General features: G+C 44.6%; 1 protein-coding gene across 3 annotated transcripts in view; it reads right to left on the bottom strand.

Annotated features, from left to right (window-relative positions):
- Positions 1–19,274, bottom strand: part of ARHGAP6 (Rho GTPase activating protein 6) — a 479,589-nt gene that overhangs the window by 224,507 nt on the left and 235,808 nt on the right. Inside the window, exon 1 of one of the 3 annotated variants that reach the window (XM_075914913.1) lies at positions 11,669–12,195. The exons of the other annotated variants lie outside the window; for them this stretch is intronic. Coding sequence (XP_075771028.1) covers positions 11,669–11,713 — 45 coding nt within the window. The 5' untranslated portion in view covers positions 11,714–12,195. Of the gene's footprint in view, positions 1–11,668; positions 12,196–19,274 lie in introns of those variants that run through there. 3 annotated transcript variants of the gene reach the window in all.

The following is a 19,274-nucleotide window of genomic DNA, read 5'->3' as shown; positions in this document are numbered from 1 at the left end:
GTATAACTAACTCACTCAGGATTCTCCACACTCCTGAGACACACAACTGTAACAACATAAAATTGTAGTGTGTACCAGAGTGCAGAAAGTGAAAACAAAGAGCATTTAACAACAAAGAAAAACTGTACTGACTACTTAAATTCTTCTATGGCACTGATCATCATCAGAATGAATACATTTATTCTCCAGGCCAAAAAAACATGCAAAAACTAAACAACAAAAAGGTCGCAGCTTGTGCCTGCCATTAACAAATTGCTGTACCCTCTCAAGTGCGGCAGACATCCAAGAAATTCTCAAATCTGTAGCTAGGATTCCTAAGCAGGCACTGCTAACCCAGATGCAGATTTAGAAAGCTGTCTTGAATTCCAGGGGAAAAAACTGAAACACAGGACCATCAAGCTGTTGAATCAACACCAACCCTACAGAATCTATTATTTTTATATATATCACACCATCTTAGTATCTGAGTACCTCCCAAACATTAATGAGGTGATCCACAAAAATAACAGGAAAGCATGTTCACAGGAAAACTGAGCATAGAAAGACAAAACGACTTGTCCAGAATTACATACAAAGTGTGCAGCAGAGTCTTGAATAAAACTGAGATCTCTCAGTTCTCTGGACTGCGCATTATCTACCAAACCAACTTTCTTTCCAGGATTAAACCTGCTACTGACCTGACGCTGTAAGAATCCACCTCTTGCACAGATTTCCACAACACCATGCTTTAAAGTTCATTCACACAGAGCAGCTGTTCAGATTGGTCATATCTCCCATTAGAGATGAACTACAGGTTGGACCTCCCTCGTCTAGCACCCTGAGTGGTCCCAAAGGAGGGATTTTGCTGGACCAGGAGAGGTCATTTCTGCTCTTCCACCACCAGCCCCCCCCCAACCCAACTCCACTCCTGGCCTGGCCTCCCAGCAGGTTCCCCACATGCAAGCAGCCCTGCCACAACAGCCCACGGTCCCACCACTAGGGCTCTCAGCATTGCTGCAGCAGACCTCTGCCCCGCCACCAGTGCTCCCAGCCACGCCAGCCCTGCCTTAGCAGCACTGGTGCCGCTGCCCCCCCTCCTTGTCTTCCCTCTCCCCAGGGCAAACTGCTGCTCTTCCGTCAGGGTTCCTGACACTACCAGCCCTACCCAGGCAGCACCGGCCCCGCTGCCAAGGCTCTTTGGCTCCACCAAAGAAGCCCACTTGCTGGAGCCCACTGGCATTCCGGCTGCCCTGCCACCAGCTCAGCTGGACTCCCACAGCAGGGCTCCTGCTCCTGTCCTCCCTGAAGCCAGCCTGGCTGGGTTCCCAGCCCATGAAGGGCTCCTGCCTCTGGCCCTCCACCAGGTCTCTCTGGTTGATGAAAGATGAATGTCCAACAACAGCCACTGTCCTGCCAGATCACAGATGTGGCCGGACCAGAGTCCCAGTTGAGAGAGGTTCAACCTATATACTGAATTTGCTTTGTCACATTGTCTGGAGTTGCCAGTTATCATATGTGCCTGTCTCAGGGCAGACAGCCCGAAAAATAGGGCAGACATCCCAAACCGGTGGTGTGTTCCATAATTAGATTTCATCAAGTCAGTACCAATCGAACTCCTGGATCACCATACCAGTCCCACCGTGGAGTCACAGACAGTCGCTCTAGACTCTCCTGTCCCACCCAGACAAACTGGGCCTCTCGATAAAGAGTGATTTTTATAGTTTTTGTTGAATGACATCACACCTGGTTGCTCCCAAGAGACCAGTTACTCGCCCCATATCAACTAGAATTCTAGATCCCACACCAAAGACAATGCTGGCAGCAAATTCCATGGTAAATGAATCAGAGATTTGCTAGTCAAGAAAAATAAACAAGTCACTGAGCTTAAAGCTTGCAAAACACTTCCACAGGTGAATCACAGCTTACAATTCCAAATGACGGCAATGGCGTAATAAACTGCCAGTGCCAACTTTCCCCAAAGGTCTCCTCAGGGTCCCCAGATTGTCTTAGGAGCTCTTTGCCTTGTAACTGGTACACTTCCCTAGAAGAGTACAAACTGTTCAGAGATGCTGAATATTTCCTTGAATCTATCTTTATAGCTTCTTCTCACAGAAAACAAGCTCACAGCATCACTACCCACATGGACTTTCCCTCTGATGGAGAGTAAAGAGTGCATTTTACATCTTTGACCTCCAACCATCACACACAATCACTAATTGTTTTTAAAATCATACTTTTCTGTTAAAGTTCTTCATTTGCATTTCATAAGGCTTTGCTCTCATTTTCTGGCTCATTTGATAAGCTATTTAGTTACATAGGTAAATGTTTGCTATGACATTATAACAAGGTACAGATAATTGAAACAATGCAAGTAACATATTATTAGTTTTCAGAAAGTTTAAATACCAACTACACTCTTACACATTTAACAATTACTTTGATCTATATTAATATGCAAATGAATTGACCTGGGGCTTCTGCATAAGTTGGCATGGGGGCTTCCAGTATCACAACCTTATTTTAACAGAGTCCTGAGTGGTGGCCTTAAAGTTAAGAATTCCTGTGCCTTATTGAATTAATATCCTCCAGCTCTGCTCAGAAATAGATTTATTAAGCAATACCCCAGTAAAGATTATTCTTCAATCACAACGATTATAAATACCACTGCAATAATAAATTATCCAGTCTAAGGGCAAGACAAAAAAAACACTGACTTTTGCCTCATGGCATCTATACTACCAAGAGGTACAAAATTCAGACACAGGGGCATGTGCAGAGCTAAGACTACTTGGCATTTTTTCCACAACATGGTACAAAAAAATTGATTGTACTTTCACTCTTTGCAATCTTCTAGCTTGTGACACACACAAGATTTTAGTCTGATCTCTACAACAGAGGAGACCTTTTCCTTCTTTCAACCTGGCTTCTCTCTCATAGTCACAGTCACTGAAACATTCCATGGTTGATGAAAGATGAATACACCTTCTTCAAGTGTCCATCAATACTATTCTTTGCTTGACATTATGCCACTCAGCAAAGAACCCTAAGCGCTCATTTTCTCATTTTATTTATTAAAAGCTTAGCAGAAAAGCCACTTCTCAAAATCTTATGATTTTGTAATATGAATCACCTCTGTCAATAGGAATTCTGTTGAAGCGAAGAATGTAGTACTGGCCTCAGTAAAGGTATGTCTACACTACCACCCTAGTTCGAACTAGGGTGGTTAATGTAGTCATTCGAAGTTGCAAATGAAGCCCGGGATTTAAATATCCCGGGCTTCATTTGCATCTTGCCGGGCGCCGCCATTTTTAAATCCCCGTTAGTGCGGACTCCGTGCCCGCGGCTACACGTGGCATGGAGTAGGTAGTTCGAATTAGGCTAATTTGAACTAACGGTACACCTCGTTCCACGGTGGTGAAAGCCTAATTCGAACTACCTACTCCATGCCACATGTAGCCATGGGCACGGAGTCCGCACTAACGGGGATTTAAAAATGGCGACGCCCGGCAAGATACAAATGAAGCCCGGGATATTTAAATCCCGGGCTTCATTTGCAACTTTGAATGACTACATTAACCATCCTAGTTCGAACTAGGGTGGTAGTGTATACATACCCTCAGAGTCTCAAATCATGATCTGTCATTTTTCTCCAAAAAATAAATCCACACTTTTTCAGACAAGATGTGTTAATGAGATAAAAACTAGATGCTCAGACCCAGAAATGGAAACACTGTTATCTATTTCACTGCTGCTAATTGTGCTAGCTAATTTTCTATGCAAAGTTGCTGAAAATATTCCTCCTATCATGAGAGTTTGTCTATTTCAAACAGCAATGTAAAAACAGTTGAATGCTCCTTTGCTTATTTGAAGAACTGAAAAAACTGCTTCTATCTTTTTTAAAAGTTACAGATGTTCAAAGTTATCATTCCACTAAGATAAATGACATTTGTAACTTACTGTGATCAGCAAAATAAATGGGAGATGTTTATATCACATAATTCTATTGTTTCAATCTGTGATGGCTACAGATTCAAGATACAAGAGAGAGCACCTTCAAATCAAAAGTACAAGCACTCTATTTAAAATATAAGTCTAGAACTCTGCACAAAGAAATTCTCAGGTACTCAGATATTCCTCAACCATGGATTTTTATTGTCCTAGTCTTAGTTTTAAAGGACACTACTAACTTAAATAGCACTTTTCTGACAACATTTTTATCTATTATTGTTACAAGAAACAACATGAGTATAACATACACATATGTATTCACCCAATTTATTTGTTCCATTCTTTGGAAAGTGCGGTGTTCATTGTCAGTCTCCCCTGAACACAGTATGACTAAACAAAAATTAACAGAATCTGTGAAGATGTCACATCAATAGTGTATTGACTGACCAAAGAAGGAGATGTCCATGAATATTGCTGAATTTTCTTTTCCTCAAAAAATTCAATGAAATACTAGTGCCTAAAGGAAGCTTACAAGCAGTGGAAACTTGGGCAGATGACTAAGGAGGAGTATAAATATATTGCTCAAGAATGCAGGGGAATTATCAGGAAGGCGAAAGCACAATTGGAATTGCAGCTAACAAGGAATGTGAAGGGTAACAAGAAAGATTTCTACAGGCATGTTAGCAATAAGAGGGTGATCAGAGAGGGTGTGGGACCCTTACTGGATGAGGGAGGTAACCTAATGATAGATGATGTGGGAAAGGCTGAGGTATTCAATGCTTTCTTTGCCTCCGTCTTCACAGACAAGGTCCGCTCCCAGACAAATGCACTAGGCAATGCAGTATGGGGAGGAGGTGGACAGCCTTTGGTGGGGAAAGAACAAGTTAGGAACTATTTAGAAAAGCTAAACATACACAAATCCATGGGCCCGGATTTAATGCATCTGAAGATTCTGAGGGAATTGGCAAATATCATTGCAGAGCCTTTAGTCATTATCTTTGAAAACTCGTGGAGATTGGGAGAAATCCCAGATGACTGGAAAAAGGCAAAAGTAGTGCCCATCTTTAAAAAAGGGAAGAAGGGGGACTACAAACCAGTCAACCTTACCTCAGTCCCCAGAAAAATCATGAGGGGATCCTCAAGGAATCCATTTTGAAGCACTTGGAAGAAGGGAAAGTGATCAGGAATAGTCAACATGGATTCACAAAGGGCAAGTTGTGCCTGACTAATCTGATTAGCTTCTATGATGAGGTAACTGGCTCTGTGGATATGGGAATGTCAGTGGATGTGATATACCTTGACGTTAGCAAAGCTTCTGATATGGTTCACAATATTCTTGCCAGCAAGTTAAGGGAATATGGACTGGATAAATGGACTGTAAGATGGAAAGAAAACTGGCTAGACATCAGGTAGTGATCAACGGCTCAATGTGAGGTTGGCAGTTGGTTTCTAGCGGAGTGCCCCAAGGATCTGTTCTAGGTCTGGTTTTGTTCAACATCTTTATTAATTACCTGGATGAGAGGATGAATTGCACCCTCAGCAAGTTTGCTGATGACACCAAGCTAGAAAAATAGGTAGAGACACTGGAGGGCAGGGATAGGGTCCAGAGTGACCTGGACAGATTAGAGGATTAGACCAAAGAAATCTGATGAGGTTCAACAAGGACAAGTGTAGAGTCCTGCACTTGGGACGAAAGAATCCCAAGCATTGTTACAGGCTGGAGACTGAACGGCTAAGTAGTAGTTCTGCAGAAAAGGACCTGGGCACTACAGTGGATGAGAAGCTAGATATGAGTCAACAGTGTGCCCTTGTAGCCAAGAAGGCTAATGGCATATTAGGGTGCATTAGGAGGAGCATTGCCAGCAGATCCAGAGAAGTGATTATTCCCCTTTATTCGGCTCTGGTGAGGCCACATCTGGAGTAGTGTGTTCAGTTCTGGGCCCCCCACTATAGAAAGGATGTGGATGCATTGGAGAGGTCCAGCAGAGGGCAACCAAAATGATTAGGGGGCTGGAGTAAATGACCTATGAGGAGAGACTGAGGGATTTGGGTTTGTTTAGTCTGCAGAGGAAACGAGTGAGGGGGGATTTGATAGCAGCCTTCAACTTCCTGAAGGGAGGTTCCAAAGAGGATGGAGAAAGGCTGTTCACAGTAGTGACAGATGGCAGAACAAGGAGCATTGGGCTCAAGTTACAGTGGGGAGGTCTAGGTTGGATATTAGGAAAAACTATTTCACTAGGAGGGTAGTGAAGCACTGGAATGGGTTATCTAGGGAGGTGGTGGAATCTCCATCCCTAGAGGTTTTTAAGTCTTGGCTTGACAAAGCTCTTGCTGGGTTGATTAAGTTGGGATTGGTCCTACCTTGGGCGGGGGGCTGGACTTGATGACCTGAGGTCTCTTCCAATTCTGTGATTCTATGAGTCAAGCTAGGGTCAGAATCAGGGGAAGAAGGCTGAAGTGAGTCCTCTTTTTCTGAGGGTGACCCAAATGCTTTTTTTCTTTCAGTGAATGGTCAAGCAGTTTAGGAAATCCCCTTTTCTTCATAGCTAGGGACAGTTCCACATCTTTTAAAAGTGAGTGATGCAGGTCAGGACAGCCACCTTCAAGGCCAACCCTGCCTTCTCCTTTTAATTCCTTACTCCTAATTACTAATAACGCAAATCGTAGCTGGAGCCTCTCACTCCAGCATGAACTCTTCTGCCTATACTTCAGGGCAGGGCTTATTTAAGTCACTGTCTTCAGGCTGACCTACTGGATCCTCCCATCACAGGGAATTAAAAACAGGTGAAGCACCTGAGACTACTTTTAATTCTTCTTTAATTGACTAGATTTTAAGTTGGCAATGAACTTTCAAAATAATTTAAATATTATAATGCTATTAAATAAGTATTTAAGATAACATGGAGCTGCACCTTTTTAAAAAATTGCTATTAAAGATATCAAAGGTTAATATAAATGAATAGGCAGAGGCCTACTATCCCAAATCAGAGAGGTGACAATCCCCCTTTATTCAGCTCTCGTGAAATTGCACCTAGAACACTGTATTCAACTCTAGACCCACTTAGCACCATAAAGAAATGATTAAATCAGAGCTCATTCATCAGAGAATAACAAAGATGATGAATGGGCTAATGGGACTGCCTTGGGAGGAAAGATGAAAGCATACTACTTGTCTAGATGGCATCTGGTAAGGCCAAATAACCATCTTCAAGTATTTACAATCAATGGGGTGTTCCAAATGATATAGTTAGGAGGTAATAACAGAATTAAGCAAAAACAAGTCTACGCTTTCAAGTTGTGTTGCCAAAAAGCCCTTCTGGAGACAAAACTCAGAAAGCGTTCACATTACAATGTAACAAAAGTCGCGACATATCCCCATTTTTGGTGACAAAGAACTTCACCTCTGCACAAATCTTTTGTCTCTTCCCCTGCCTTTATTATCAACAATCATGTAATGTATTAATCTTTTTTTTTTTTTTTTTTTGTCGAGTTTATTGGCCTTCGGGATGTTTCCCACAATGCCTGATTAGCCACTTTGGCCAGTGCCCTGAACTCTGCTGCTCTGCATACACATATACATGTAAACAGATACGCCCCTCCTACTTGCAAACCCTGGGGGGAAAATGGTTACTTACCTCGTAACTATTGTTCTTTGAGATGTGTTGCTCATATCCATTCTAGTTAGGTATGAAGGCATCTCTTGCACAGATCTCAGAGCTTTTTTTCCTTAGCAGTATGGTGCTGGTTTACCATTTACCCAGTAAGCATCACCCAGTAAGAGTGATTCCTGGCTTACTGAGTAACCAGTTAACTCTTTACATCTCTGGGGACCACAGTAGGCAGGCAACCAACTTGAGAGCCCCTCTGAACCGTGGGATATTAGCATCCCAGAGCGTCATGGTGGACTAGATACAAATGTTTGGCAGGCTGATTGCTGCCTACAGGCCAGATGCAGTCTTGGGCCATAATTTCCCACCCTTGTTGTAGCTGGCAGCTTCATAATAGGCTTACAAATGTAGTCACAAAAGCAAGAAAAGTTGCATTAAAATAGCTCATAACAATTGTTACATATGTAACATTATTGTAGCTGTGTTGGTTCCAAGGTATTAGAGAGACTGGGGCTACATCTACACTGGCCCCTTTTCCAGAAGGGGCATGTTAATTTCACCTATCGTAGTAGGGAAATGCGCGGGGGATTTAAATATCCCCCGCGGCATTTAAATAAAAATGTCCGCCGCTTTTTTCCGGCTTTTAAAAAAGCCGGAAAAGAGCGTCTACACTGGCCCCGATCCTCCGGAAAAAGTGCCCTTTTCCGGAGGCTCTTATTCCTACTTTGAAGAATACTTCAAAGTAGGAATAAGAGCCTCCGGAAAAGGGCGCTTTTTCCGGAGGATCGGGGCCAGTGTAGACGCTCTTTTCCGGCTTTTTTAAAAGCCGGAAAAAAGCGGCGGACATTTTTATTTAAATGCCGCGGGGGATATTTAAATCCCCCGCGGATTTCCCTACTACGACTGGTGAAATTTACATGCCCCTTCCGGAAAAGGGGCCAGTGTAGACGAGCCCAAGGTGGGGTGAACTTATATCTTATTTTATACAGAACTTTGCCAAATATAAGATATTACTGCATCCACCTAGTCTATACATTTTTGTGTCTGAGAACTTCTCCAAATGTCAGGGGTACAATTGTCTTACTAAACCAATAGGATTCTGTATGTATCATGGTAATCAGCTACTGAATATGCCAGGGCGGGGAATTAAACAGGGGCGGTTTGCCCGAGTTAGCACCTGGCAGGCCACTGCCGCTTTATTTACATGCACCTCCATGGTATGGGTGATTGAAGCTGCTGTTGGCCACAGATTGCCCTGTTCCCAGCCAGTGGGAGATGTGGGAAGTGGGGCAGGCTGGGACACCACTTCCCACAGTTCCCTTTGGCTGGGAAAGGTGACCTGCAGCCAACGGAAACTGAAATTTCTTGTCTCTGCAGAGGTGAGGGTAAAAATAGCTGTGGTGGCCCATCCAGGGCTAACCCTGGAGTACCAAATCTGGCCTGTGAGCCAGTATTTGCCCATCCCTAGTATATACAGTTATTTTAACCAAAGATAAAAAAGCAAAGAAAGAAGTGGACTATCAGATTTTCAAAGGAACTGGCTTGATTACTGACAGCAATGAATAATTCAGTGATTTTGTTACCACTACTGAAATTTAAAATGGGCCGTTGCAGTATCAATATTTTTGTACCAATCCCAACTTTTAGAATTGTATTCATTAACTGAATCTACTAAGTAAATACCTGCATCAGAGTAATACTGTGGTTGAACAGGCATCAAAATATTTTCACAACTGCACGTTCAGTATAAAAGTATATAACTGAAGAAAGTTGCAAACACTATTTCCATCATGAATGTTTACTTGCACTTTTAATCTAAACAAAGGTGCAACATAAAAGTTGCATAAGGTCACTGTGAAATAATATGGGGGATGAGCCCTACTAGTTCAAGATGCCACAATCTGTCTCATGATTGGATGCTAGACTATACAGAACAGAGTGTCCCTACTGTTCCTACCTGCTCAATCCCAACAATGATAAAAGTTACAGGCTCAATGTCTGCTGTCACTTATACATGATTTATATCCATGTGACTCTATTGACTTCAATAGAGGTATTCTTGTTTGACACCAGTGTAAATGTGAGCAAGTTCTTAATCATTCTAAATTTTGCATATGGTTTCAGGCAATAAACAAGAGTGGTGACAGTTGCTTTTTTTTTTCTTTTCTTTTTTTTTTTAATCCAGATAGCAGAGTAAATGCTCCTAATAAGGTTAGTAAAAAAGGAAGTGGTTTCTCAAGAGCGCAGCTTTTGTAAATTATACAGTATGGTCTTATCACATAAAATGTCCCAGAATCAGCAAAAGAATTTAACTGAAAATAACTTCAAACGCTGGTGAATCATGCATCCATTCAACTTGTTGGGGGGAAAAAGGACAAAAAGGACAAAAACTCAACACCACTGTGATGAAGTGTTTCATCACTTTTTTAAAGCACATGATGCAAAAACAACCCAGTTCTAAAAGATGCCTAAACAAAAAGAAATGAACTGGCTATGGCTCATGCATGCTGTATAAACCCAGCTAGCTTGTAAAAAAAAAGTCTTTTGTTAATTTTAAAAAATAACCACATCCCAGCCTCTGCTCAAAAAAGAAAAAAGAATCGCTACTATTTCAATGTATTTAAAAACTTCAGAGGGGTAGCTGAGTTAGTCTTTAAAGTACTACCAGACTATTTGTTGTTTTTTAATTTTATCCTGTACAAACTTAAAAAAACAACAAACAGTCCGGTAGCACTTTAAAGACTAACACAACGTGTAGACGGTATCAGGAGCTCATGATACCATCTACATATTGTAGCAAAATACAGGACTATGTAGCACTTTAAAGACTAACAAGGTGCTTTGTCCTTTTCATATGTGTTCTTTTTTTTAATTGTATCCTTTGGTATATATGGTTGTGACTATTTTCTTCCACTATTTGATCTGAGGAAGTGGGTCTGGCCCACGAAAGCTCATCATCTAATAAACCATCTTGTTAGTTTTTAAAGTGCTACATAGTCCTGTATTTTGCTTCAGCTACACCAGACTAACATGGCTACATTTCTATCACTAATCTACATGTTGTGTTAGTCTTTAAAGTGCTACAATGTATTTAAGTTCTTGTATTGTATCCCATCATCATGCTATCTGGGTGCCTGCTATCATGGTACAGCACATTTACAAAATTCTCACAACCACATTTCTTAGTAAGCAATGCTTCCTAAGGTAACATCCTTAATAGCTGTAAACCTCCCTCCCTGCACTTCATTCTTGGCACACAGGGGAGCTGACAAACTCCAGTCCTATTACATACAGTGCCTCCCGCAGCAGGGGGGGGGGGGGGGGAGAGAGAGAAAAATGAACCTTAGAGGGATCCCATGGAATCCCACAGCCAGATGCAACCACCACAACCACCACCGCCTTTTGAAGTGCATTCATATGAAAACCAACGCCTTCCAAACCTCCCTGACAAGCCGCTGTCCGAGCAAACCCTGGCCCTGCCCTACTTCCTGGCCGCTCGCAGATCATTAAGAGCTAGAGAGCAGCCGGGGCAGTTTTGTTCCACTTCTTCCAGCCCGCTTGACCTGGGGGAGGGAGCGGCTTAAGGAGGAAAGGGACCAATCCCCCCCCCCCCCCAATCAGCCCCATGCCCCGGCTCGCCCCTTTCCCCACTCTCGCTCCGCAGTGGCTGGCAAGCGCGGGGAAGCCACCGGCCCTGCGGAGCGCCCTGGGATCGGCCCCAGCTCAGCGCGAAAGCCAGGGGCTGGGCTGCTCCGCCACCGGGGAGAGTGCTGGAGATGCAGCCCTGTGAGTCTGATCTAGCGGAAACAAAAGGCAGGACCGTGCAGCGCGTTACAGACTCGCCAGATGGTTTGTTAGGCGGGAGCTTCTGTGGGCCAGACCTGAGGAAGCGGGTCTAGCCCACGAACGCTCCCAATACTCCACCTGGTTAGTCTGTAAAGCGCTGCACGGTCCTGCCTTTTGTTCGCCTCCCTCTTCCACCGCCGGCCCCCGGGGCAGGTCCACAGGCGCGCCCAGCCGGGCGGCTCTGAGCAAGAAACGGGCCCCGTCCCTCCGAGGCGGGGCCGCGCCCCTTTGAGGGGAGCCTCTCAGCGCCTCCCGCTCCCCTCAGCCCCCGCCTGGCGGCCACTCACCGCGTAGTAAAGCGTCGGCTTCTCGTTGAACACCGAGTCTCCCATGGCTGGGGGCGATCCCCCCTCGCGGCCCTCGCCGCCCCTTCACAGCGCCCCAGCAGCAGCGCCCGCGGGCTGCAGCCCCGCTGCCGCAGGCACCATCCTCCCCAGCCGCCTGCAAGTTCTGGCCGCGCTCCCGCCCCTGCTTGCGCCGCAGGACCCGGGCGGAGCAGGAGGAGCCGCTGCTGTCCCAGCGCAGCTGCCGGAGGGGAGAGGGGGGCTGACTCCTTCCTCACTCGGGGCTGGCGAGAAAGCAGCTCCTCTGCCCCCAGCCGGGCCGCCCCCTGGAGCCCTGGGCCCGCCTGCACCGGAGAGACAGGGGAGCGGGGTGCAAGGGGCAGTCACGGCCCCAGGGATCAGCAGGGAGCCCGCTCGCGGGAGCACGTTAAGCCAGGAGCGCTTGAGAGAGCCCTCTGCCTGCAGCTCCAGCTGCTGCTCCCCGCCTGTCTCCCTACGGCTCCGTCCTAGCAGGTCCTGCTGCCTTGGGAGGGGGAAGCAGGGGCCGGGAAAAGACTCTCCCATGCTACAGGGGGGTGAGTGTGTCTGGGAGGGGGGAGGAGGGTTTGGTGATGCAGGATTCAGAGCCAAGCGAAAGTACGGTTAGGGGGAGGCAAGGGAGTCCCAACCCAGTCCCTAGCCAGACAGCAAAAGCATCTGCTCTAGTTGCGCTTGTATTTGTATGAAGGTAGGTGTATAAAGACAAGTGACAATCAGACTTTCTACTGGAAATCAGGAATCTAGTATATAGTCCCTGCTCTAAGGCCTGGGGCCATGTCTACACTATAGCCTCTTGTGCAAAAACATATGCAAATGAGGCAAAGCGTGGAATATCGCCGTGCCTCATTTGCATAATTACCGAGGCTCCATTTTTGTGCAAGAGGCTTTTGCGCAAAAAGGAGCCATTTACACAGCTCCTTTTTGCACAAAAGCCTGTTATTCAAAAATGGAGCCTCATTAATTATGCGGATGAGGCACGGCGATATTCCACGCTTTGCCTCATTTGCATATGTTTTTGTGCGAATGTAGCGTAGACATAGCCTGGGGCTACGTCTACATTGGCAAGATTTTGTGCAAATACTTTTAACGCAAGAGTTTTTGCGTTAAAGTATTTGTGCAAGAGAGCGTCTACACTGGCATGTGCTTTTGCGCAAAAGCATCCGTGCCAGTGTAGATGCTCTCTTGCGCAAGAAATCTCCGATGGCCATTTTAGCCATCGGGCTTTCTTGCGCAAGAAATTCATGTTGCCTGTCTACACTGAACAGTTGTGCAAGAGGGCTTATTCCTGAGAGGGAGCATCATAGTTCTTGCGCAAGAAGCACAGATTTCACACATTAGAACGTCAGTGTTCTTGCGCAAGAACTCCCCGCCAGTGTAGACAGGCAGCATGTTTTTGCGCAAAAGCGGCTGCAATGTAGACACAGCCAATGTAGACACAGCCTGGGGGTTGAGGTTAACTTTGCTGCATAGGGTCGATTTTCTAAACAATGAATCTCCAGCTCGTTCCATCCACTATAAGGGCCGTTAAATTCCATTTCTATACTACTTTTACAAAGACTAATGTTAATTCGACCTGGCATGATCAACATTGCTACTGGAAATGGGGTAGGTTTAGAAGTTAAAATAAAAGAACAAGTTAAAAATTACTTAGAAAAGTTACATGTCTGCAAGTCACCAGGGCCTGATGAAATATGTCCTACAATACTCAGGGAGCTGATAGAGGAGGTATCTGGGCCTTTAGCTATCATATTTGAAAAATCATGAAGTCAGGAGAGATTCCAGAAAACTGGAAAAGGGCAAATATAGTGCCCATCTATAAAAAAAGGAAATAAGAACAACCCAGGAAACTACAGACCAGTCAGTTTAACTTCTGTGCCAGGGAAGATGATTAAGGAATTCATCTGCAAACATCTGGAAGAAAATAAGGTGACAGGTAACAGCCAGAATGGATTTGTAAAGAACAAATCATGTCAAACCAATCTGATAGCTTTCTTTGATAGGATATCAAGTCTTGTGGGGAAGGAAGTAGCGGTGGACGTGGCATACCTAGACTTCAGTAAGGCTTTTGACACTGTCTCCCATGACCTTCTTATCAGTAAACTAGGGAAAAGCAACCTAGATGGGGCTAATCAAAGGTGGCTGAATAACCATTCTCAGAGAGTAGTTATTCATGGTTCACCATCATGCTTGAAGGGCATAACAAGTGAGGGGATGTTTTGGGACCGGTTCTGTTCAATATCTTCATGAACAATTTAGATAATGAAATAAAGAGTACCATTATTAAGTTTGCAAATGATACCAAGCTGGAAGGAGTTGCAAGTGCTTTAGATTATAGTGTCATAATTCAAAATGATCTGGACAAACTAGAAAAATGGTTTGAGGTAAACAGGATGAAGTTCAATAAGGACAAAATGCAAAGTGCTCCACTTAGGAAGGAACAATCAATTTCACACATATAAAATGGAAAGTGATTCCCTAGTGTGACAGACTGCTGGCTAACCCAGAGCTCTGCCACTACAGCCTAGCTGAAAAGGCCAATTGCAAACAGCTGAGCAAGCCCAGGCCTGAAGGGCCAATGGAAGCAGCTGTGGGCCTCATTAGCCAGATGGCTCTATAACATAGCTGGAGGGGAAGTGCAGAGAGAGAAGCAATGGGAGGAGTATGGGGCTATGGTGTGGCTGAGTGTGCTCTCCAGGTAGAAGAAGAGGCTGGCTGAGTTTGCTATAATCCAAAACTCTGTAAATAGAAGGTGGTGGAACTGACAAGAAAAGGCCCAGGTGATTGCACAAGAAAGGGTCTCTGGCTGATTTGTGAACAAAGAAGGTGTCTTAAGACGAGGGGCCTGAGCGAAGATCTTGCCACATTAGGAAGGGGTACTGCAGAAAGGAATAGTGGACCACAAGCTAAATTTAAGTCAGTGTGACACTTTCAAAAAAAGCAAACATGATTCTGGGACACATGAACAGAAGTGATGTGAGCAAGACATGAGAAGTCATTTTTCTGCTCTACTCTGTGCTCATTAGCCCTCAATTGGAGTATTGTGTCTAGTTCTGGGCACCACATTTCAAGAAAGATGGAGAAATTGGAGAAGGTCCAGAGAAGAGCAACAAAAACGATTAAAGGTCTAGAGAACATGAGCTATGAAAGAAGGCTGAAAGAATTGGACTTGTTTAGTTTAGAAAAGAGAAGATTGATAGCGGACATGATAGCGGTTTTCAAGTATCTAAAAGGGTGTTACAAGGAGGAGGGAGACAAATTGTTCTCCTTGACCTCTGATGATAGGACAAGAAGTAATGGGCTTAAATTGCAGCAAGGGAGGTTTAGAGTGGACATTAGGAAAAACTTCCTATCAGGGTGGTTAAGTACTGGAATAAATTGCCTAGAGGGGTTGTGGAATCTCCATCTCTAGAGATATTTAAGAGCAGGTTGGATGGATATCTATCAGGGATGGTCTAGACCAGTGGTTCCCAAACTTTTCGGCATCATGAGGCATGAGGGTTTCTCAAAAATGAGGCACCCTCATGCCTCCCCCCGCCCCAAAAAAATAGCAGCAAAACTTGAGCCAAAAAAAAGGAACTGAGGGGGGTGGCTGGGTCGCCTTGCATCCCCCACCCCCTGGAATTTCTTCATGCCCCCCAGTTTGTGAACCCATGGTCTAGACAGTGCTTGGTCCTGACGTGAGGGTAGGGGACTGGACTTAATGACCTCTTGAGGTACCTTCCAGTTCTATGATTCTATGTTAGTGCAGATGCAGGGCTATGAAAGTCAACGTTCTTGGCCTCGAGGAGGTGTTCCACATTGTCTGCTTTGGCCAGGACTTTCAACTCTACTGCTCTCCAAGCCACCAGGAAAAGCCCCAGGAAAATTTGAATTTCATTTTCTGTGTGGCCAGCGTGGCAGACCTCGGAGCAGGCAGCAAATCTGACCATGAGTTTCCAGGGTCACAGACAAGCACCGACAAGGAGTGTGTAGGAGATCCTGGACCTCAATGCTATGTGGATGGGGAGAGGAATTTATCCTCAGAGAACTACAAATCAACAAATGAAACACAGATATTTATGCCAAGAGCGCACAGAGTATGGAGGAGAAAAGATACACCATAGATGCCCAGCAGTACCACCTGAAAATAAAGGAGCTGAGGCAGTTGTACCAGAAGATAAGGGAGGCAAACAGATGGTCTGGAACACTGCCTCAAACACTCCACTTCTATGAGCTGCTGCATGAGATCCTTGAGGCGATGGGGGGACTCAACCAGTTTCCCTAGCCAGTGCATGGATTCCTCCCTCAGACAGCCTTGAGCAGCAGCATGGGGGACAGTGTGGATGAAGAGGAGGAGAAGAATGGTCAACAGGCGAGCAGGGCCACTGATATCATAGAGAGCTAAGAACTTTTTATACTTTTAAACAATCTCATCCTTCCAGAACATCTCACAGTCCAGCACTGATCTGAGAGAGAGCATTTCACGTTTTTATTTTGCTAAAAGAGGATTGACTGTGATCTGTGGCTGCCACTGTGCCTATACAGCTGGGGTGGGGGAGAGGAGGGAGACCCTGGGAACAGCTTGTTAACATGTCTGGACACAGAAAGGGAATCCTCCCTGCACATATCCATAAAGCTCTCATAGAAAAACTCTTTAATCCTTCTCACAAGGTTTCTGGGGAGGCCTGCCTTATTCCATCCCCACAGTAAGATACCTTTCCACATCAAGCCAGTAGTAAGTGGTCTGGTGTCACTGCAGCACAAAGCAAAACATAGCAACTTGGATGAAGCAGGGGAAGCTTTTAGCTGATGCCTCTGTAGTAAACCTCCTTTGCTCATCTCCAATAAAGTAGACTTGAGCCCCTGCCCTGCTCTGCCACCACGTCCAGTTCCCTTCTCCTATCCACCCATTCCTGTGGGAAGTGAAAGTTGCACTGTCCCAGCAAATGCAGGGAGTACTACATGAGCTCCTCACATGTCCAGCTGCCACGCCCAGAGCCCCTCCTTCCTACAGCCCATCCGCTCCTGCAGGAAGGGAAAGTTGCACATTCCTGTCAAACAAGGAGAGCCAAACATGGGGATGCCACATGAGCCCCTGCTCTGCCGCCACACCTGGTCCCCTCCCTTCCGCAGGCTCATGCCCCAACTTGTCTCTTACCATGTGTGCCACAAAACCGAGTCCAACTGCTCCCCTAAGAACTCTGAGTTGTACCTGCTGCACCATGGCTGCTTAAAAGCATATCTACGGCCTTTTACATAACATATTCCTATTGTCTTTAGAACATTTCTTTTGTTCTAAACAGAGTGGCTACATCTAGACTGGCATGATTTTGCGGAAAATTCTTTTAACAGAAAAGTTTTTCCGATAAAAGTATTTCTGCAAAAGTGCGTCTAGATTGGCACGGATGCTTTTGAGCAAAAAGTGCTTTTGCACAAAAGCATCCATGGCTAGTCTAGACGCAATTTTCCGCAAGAAAGCCCCGATTGCCATTTTAGCCATCGGGGCTTTTTTGCGCAAAACAGTTCTCCCCTGTCCACACTGGCCCTCTTGCACAAGTGTTCTTGTGCAAGAGGGCTTTTTCCCGAGTGGGAGCGTGAAAGTATTTGCACAACAAGCACTGATTTTGTACATCACAAAGTCAGTGCTCTTGCGCAAATTCAAGCGGCCAGTGTAGACAGTCGGCAAGTTTATGCGCAAAAGCGGTCGCTTTTGAGAAAAATCTTGCCAGTCTAGATGCACCCAGTAGGTTTTACACTCTACTGTATCTCCTGAATAAAGTCTGCTGTTCATTTTTTATTACAACGGGAACAACAATGAGCATGCTGCACTCTCCCTCGGGCCTGCCAGATGTCTGGCTGGCACAAATCCAGAGGCGAAAATGGACTAGGGATGACATGTTCAAGGAGCAAATGCAATCCGTCCACTCGGACAGAGAGTACTTAAGTGAGTGGAGGAATACGATGCACATGGAGCGTGAGGACAGGAGAGCATGCAGGGAACTGGAAGTGAAGTACCAGGAGAGAGTCCTGAAAATCATGGCAGATGTGATGGACCATTTGGCACCTCCATTAACAGGCACCCCCTCTACCTCTTACAGAGCAACATTCCCTCCTCACCAAGTTCCATAGCCTCCTCTCCCAGGGGCCCTGGAACAAGAGAGGGAGGGGAAGAGGTCAAGAGCAGCCTCACACTCAACCCCCCCCCCCCCCCCCCAGGGATGCATCACAAAACAAAAGGCTGTCCTTCTCACAATAGTGATCACTCCCTCCATCTGAAGCTCCCACTCTGGACCTCTTTTTTGTTCCTTTTGTGTTCCCTAAATCAAAAGACATGATTTCTGAACAGTCTCTTTATTGCTTTTGTTGAAGGAGGAGGAGAAGTTTTACAGGCAAGCATACTGAATGCAGGTAGCACCTCATTGAGAGCAACATGCATGACTCTCAAAACTGATCATTCATAAAACTGTCTTTCAAAGCCTCTCTCATTTGCACTGCCCCTCCTTATTGCTCACAATAAAATATATACACAGTTTGGGTGAGGTAAAATATTTTATTGCACCAACTTCTGTTGATGGGGAAAACAAGACTTTAAGCTACACAGAGTTCTTCAGGTCTCAAATCTGAAGAAAAAATAAATTATTTTTTAAAATAAAAGATGGTTCCATCTCACCCACCTTGTCTCACTAATGTCGTGGGACTGACATGGCTACAGTTAACACCGCAAATCATAATGCAATCGTAATGCGGATTATCGAAGAGTTGAGCAAAGGTAGAATGCAAATCTTGTGAAAGGAATAATCTCTAAAATGACATTTTAACAGGTAATTATTTAATAAAAGAACTCAAAATATTTGCTGCACATGTTAATATATTAAACTGATATACTATACTCTAAGGTTATATACACTTTGCAATGGATTCCAGTTATAGATTTCCCATCTTTGGAACTCTAGATTACATTTTAAAGCTATCATGAGATAAGGATATGTAAAAAGTTGATATGAGGGAAGTAGTGGCCCTCAAAAGCTTTGTTTCTAGCAGGCCATGGAATATTTTTTATTCCCCTCAAGGAGTTCCATTGGCATAACATGTTTAAATAATTTGTACTGTTCCTCTTCTTGGGAAATGAGTGGGGAGTTGAATATCACCAGATGAAGAAAGAATGAAAGAGATTATTCACCAATCGGGATAAATTACATTTCAAACATTTTCACAGATATAGGGATCTCCATTAGTCTGATAAAAATCTAAACTGAACAAGCTGGTTTTCCTGAGAAATGGTTTCCCTTCTCCAGAAAGACAAAAAAAAAATGTTTCTCAAGCTTTGTTATTTATTCATTATAAAAATAATTTCTGTCTGAGATACTCTATATAATAGCATAAACTCTTTTTAATTGGTGTCACTTTTCCATTGCTGTAAGCAGATATAATATTTTGCAGCTGGAAGCTAATGGAAATTAGATTGCCAGGATTTGGGGAGAGACTTCTAATATTCCCTATCAATATACTGCCCACAAGTATTACAGCTAAAACACTGGGGCAAGGTTAGATCTTCTTAAAATGGTAACTTGCAAAAGGGAATTGACATACA

The sequence above is a fragment of the Pelodiscus sinensis genome, chromosome 1, assembly GCF_049634645.1.
Source record: "Pelodiscus sinensis isolate JC-2024 chromosome 1, ASM4963464v1, whole genome shotgun sequence".
Lineage (NCBI taxonomy): Eukaryota > Metazoa > Chordata > Testudines > Trionychidae > Pelodiscus > Pelodiscus sinensis.
The sequence above is the reverse complement of the archived record's forward strand: the minus strand, read 5'-3'. Positions and strand labels throughout refer to the sequence as shown.